The sequence below is a fragment of the Macaca fascicularis genome, chromosome 5 (genome assembly GCF_037993035.2).
Source record: "Macaca fascicularis isolate 582-1 chromosome 5, T2T-MFA8v1.1".
Lineage (NCBI taxonomy): Eukaryota > Metazoa > Chordata > Mammalia > Primates > Cercopithecidae > Macaca > Macaca fascicularis.
In genome coordinates this window covers 190,195,815-190,200,777 of record NC_088379.1, presented here as the reverse complement: position 1 = coordinate 190,200,777, position 4,963 = coordinate 190,195,815, and the positions used below count along the sequence as shown (strand labels likewise).

General features: G+C 36.0%; 1 protein-coding gene across 3 annotated transcripts in view; it reads left to right on the top strand.

The window, feature by feature from the left end:
- Positions 1-291: 291 nt before the first annotated feature.
- UFSP2 (UFM1 specific peptidase 2) overlaps positions 292-4,963 on the top strand; it is a 30,004-nt gene continuing 25,332 nt past the window's right edge. For 2 of the 3 annotated variants that reach the window (XR_012435282.1, XM_005556428.5), the window contains exon 1: positions 292-395. Coding sequence is in view for 2 of the 3 variants with exons in the window: in XM_005556428.5 (XP_005556485.2) it covers positions 393-395 (3 nt within the window). In the remaining variant the exon portion in view is untranslated. Of the gene's footprint in view, positions 418-4,963 lie in introns of all 3 variants that reach the window. The other variant, XM_005556429.5, reaches the window with a different exon arrangement.

Here is a 4,963-nt window from a genome sequence, read left to right as displayed (position 1 = left end):
GCTGCACGTTCCACAACAGCTGGCGTTTATTGTGTGATGTGTTGCCCCGGGTACGGGAGAATCCATTCCAAGCACGCTGAGGGGGAATACGAGGAGATTCGAATCCGCATCGAAGAACACACAGAAGGACGTGTGAGTGTTCGCAGGACAGAAAAGACTTAGCTAAGAGAATTCATCAAACATAAGTCTTCGGCTACCCGCCCCGCCCCGCCTCGCCGTTGGCGAGGAACTGTAGTGTGGTACGCTCCGTGACGTAATGCCGCCGAGCATGTCGGGAGTTGTAGTTGGGCCGCCCGGGCCCCGCCCCTCGACCGTGCGGTGACGCCACTTCAGGGCCGTCCCCCGCAGCTTTTGGCAGGCGTCCTTGTCCCTGTCACCGCCACGTCGCGGACATGGTGAGTCCACGTCGCGGACATGGTGAGCTAGTCACCGACCCGTGTGTTTTTCACCGGACTTTGGCAGCCGCCACGAGCAGGGTTCCACAGCGCCTGAAAGGAGCTGGTCCTGCCGGGGCCCAAGATGGCAGCTGCGAGCTCCGCGGGCTGGGCGGCCCTGCGGTTCGCCTGTCTCCGCGCTGGGCCGGAGGGAAAGTGCCCCACACAAGTGTGCACCCCGCCTGGGCCACTTTGGACACGCACCCCTTGCTGCTCCTCTGTGTGAACGCATTTTGAGACACTTTTCGGCGTTTTTGAAGCCTTGCAAGAAGGGCTTCACCTGGGAAAGACAGGCGCAACTTTCTTCTATATTATATTCCCCTAGTTCCCGCGGTGTCTCCCTCCCCCGGTTTCCCTCCTGTCTCATTGCTCAGCAAGGTCCCTATCCTAAATGTTGGTGCTCTTCAGGGATGCTTTACACCCTATGCGTTCTCCTAAAATTTTATCTCTAAGTGAGACCTTTCTTCTGAGCTCCACACCCACAAATCTGCTAACCGTGCCTCCACGTGGATAGCTCATATGTATTTCAAACTCAGCAAGTTCCAAACTGAGCATTTCCACCTCTCCACACCCCACACCTGCTCTTCCTCCAGGAACCCCCAGCTCTATAAATGGCACCACCATACATCCTGTTGTGTCTGCCCAAAACCTGGAAATCATCCTTGACATCTCCCTCTTCTCAACTCCCGGATGTGCAGTCAATGATCAAGTCCTGTAGATTCTCCTTCTAAATGTCTGTCTGTTGTCACTGTCTCCACTCTTACCATTCTTGGCCTTGAGATCTAACCATCTGGGGTATTCACCTATGTGGTCTTTTAACCAGATCTTTACTCGTCAATGCCCCTGCGTGGAATGGGCTGTTGCACCTTCACTCACCCTTCAGATCTCAGCTCAGTATTATTTCTTCAGAGAGTATCTCAACTAAATCGGAAGTCTAGGAAGATTAGTGCTTTTATGAAGGATGTCTTACGGAATCTTCATAACAACCCGGGAAGTTGTGTAGTTTTTCAGTTTTACAGCAGAGAAACAGACTTAAGTGACGAGTTAAATTGTGTAAAATTATAGTCAGTAGCAGAGTTAAAATGTGCTCTTTCCTGTCTAACTTTTATCTTCAGTATCTTTAAATATTTTTTATTTAAATGGGTACATACTAGTTTGTATGGTAGTGTTCTTTATTTAACCGACTTCTTATTAATAGCTATTTAAGTGGTTTCCACTTATTTTTCTATGATGAACAACAGTAGAATAAATGGACAACATTGAAGCTAAATTTGTCCCGAACTTCCTTGATTGTTTCCTTAGAATAAATTCCCAGAAGTAGAATTGGGACAAACAGTATATGATCTTTCAGCAGATTACAATTTTAGAATAAATAAAAACAGTGACCCTTATAGAAATGTGACAAAGGATTTGTAAAATGAGAAAAATTGTGTTGGTACCTATTTAATACTGTTCTGAGGATTGGAGTGAGTATGTATGTTTAGCATAGTGCCTTTTACATGTTTTTGTTTTATTTTATTTTATTTTTTGGAAACAAGATCTTGCTCTGTTGCTCAGGCTGGAGTGTGGTGGGTATGATCATTGCTCACTGCTGCATCGACCTCCCAGGCCCAAGCAATCCTCCCACCCCAACCTCCCGAGTATCTGGGACTACAGGTGCAGGCCACCACACTCAGCTAAATTTTTTTTTTTTTTAAGAGGTGGGGGTCTTCCTATGTTTCCCAGTCTGGTCTGCAACTCCTGGACTCAAAGTGATTCTCCTCCCTCCGCCTCCCAAAGTGTTGGGATTACAGGCGTGAGCCACTGCACCCTGCCTGCTTTTTACATTTAAAGAGCTCAGTAAATGTTAGTACTTATTCATTTATTTCAAAATAGGGATCTTAGTGTGTACTGTGGTTCTTCAGTCTGTTTGAGAGATGTTTTGAGAATCTGATGAAATTTTGAAACCTCTTCCCAAAAGAAATCTCCCCTTCTCTTTGCTCCCTTCCTGTCTCTTTCTGTCGTGTGTGTGTATATATATGTATGAATATGTGTATCTGTGTGTATATATATGTATGAATATGTGTATCTGTGTGTATATATATGTATGAATATGTATCTGTGTGTATATATATGTATGAATATGTGTATCTGTGTGTATATATATGTATGAATATGTGTATCTGTGTGTATATATATGTATGAATATGTGTATCTGTGTGTATAGATATGTATGAATATGTGTATCTGTGTGTATATATATGTATGAATATGTGTATCTGTGTGTATATATATATGTATGAATATGTATCTGTGTGTATATATATGTATGAATATGTATCTGTGTGTATATATATGTATGAATATGTGTATCTGTGTGTATATATATATGTATGAATATGTATCTGTGTGTATATATATGTATGAATATGTATCTGTGTGTATAGATATGTATGAATATGTGTATCTGTGTGTATATATATGTATGAATATGTGTATCTGTGTGTATATATATGTATGAATATGTGTATCTGTGTGTATATATATGTATGAATATGTGTATCTGTGTGTATATATATATGTATGAATATGTATCTGTGTGTATATATATGTATGAATATGTATCTGTGTGTGTATATATATGTATGAATATGTATCTGTGTGTATAGATATGTATGAATATGTGTATCTGTGTGTATATATATGTATGAATATGTGTATCTGTGTGTATATATATGTATGAATATGTGTATCTGTGTGTGTATATATGTATGAATATGTGTATCTGTGTGTATATATATGTATGAATATGTGTATCTGTGTGTATATATATGTATGAATATGTATCTGTGTGTATAGATATGTATGAATATGTGTATCTGTGTGTATATATATGTATGAATATGTGTATCTGTGTGTATATATATGTATGAATATGTGTATCTGTGTGTATATATATGTATGAATATGTGTATCTGTGTGTATATATATGTATGAATATGTGTATCTGTGTGTATATATATATGTATGAATATGTATCTGTGTGTATATATATGTATGAATATGTATCTGTGTGTATATATATGTATGAATATGTGTATCTGTGTGTATATATATATGTATGAATATGTATCTGTGTGTATATATATGTATGAATATGTATCTGTGTGTATAGATATGTATGAATATGTGTATCTGTGTGTATATATATGTATGAATATGTGTATCTGTGTGTATATATATGTATGAATATGTGTATCTGTGTGTATATATATGTATGAATATGTGTATCTGTGTGTATATATATATGTATGAATATGTATCTGTGTGTATATATATGTATGAATATGTATCTGTGTGTGTATATATATGTATGAATATGTATCTGTGTGTATAGATATGTATGAATATGTGTATCTGTGTGTATATATATGTATGAATATGTGTATCTGTGTGTATATATATGTATGAATATGTGTATCTGTGTGTATATATATGTATGAATATGTGTATCTGTGTGTATATATATGTATGAATATGTGTATCTGTGTGTATATATATGTATGAATATGTATCTGTGTGTATAGATATGTATGAATATGTGTATCTGTGTGTATATATATGTATGAATATGTGTATCTGTGTGTATATATATGTATGAATATGTGTATCTGTGTGTATATATATGTATGAATATGTATCTGTGTGTATATATATGTATGAATATGTATCTGTGTGTATAGATATGTATGAATATGTATCTGTGTATATATATGTATGAATATGTGTATCTGTGTGTATATATATGTATGAATATGTGTATCTGTGTGTATATATATGTATGAATATGTGTATCTGTGTGTATATATATGTATGAATATGTGTATCTGTGTGTATATATATGTATGAATATGTGTATCTGTGTGTATATATATGTATGAATATGTGTATCTGTGTGTATATATATGTATGAATATGTATCTGTGTGTATAGATATGTATGAATATGTGTATCTGTGTATATATATGTATGAATATGTGTATCTGTGTGTATATATGTATGAATATGTGTATCTGTGTGTATATATATGTATGAATATGTGTATCTGTGTGTATATATATGTATGAATATGTGTATCTGTGTGTATATATATGTATGAATATGTGTATCTGTGTGTATATATATGTATGAATATGTGTATCTGTGTGTATATATGTATGAATATGTGTATCTGTGTGTATATATATGTATGAATATGTGTATCTGTGTGTATAGATATGTATGAATATGTGTATCTGTGTGTATAGATATGTATGAATATGTGTATCTGTGTGTGTATATATATGTATGAATATGTGTATCTGTGTGTGTATATATGTGTATGAATATGTGTATCTGTGTGTGTATATATGTGTATGAATATGTGTATCTGTGTGTGTGTATATATATGTATGAATATGTGTATCTGTGTGTGTATATATATGTATGAATATGTGTATCTGTGTGTATATATATGTATGAATATGTGTATCTGTGTGTATAGATATGTA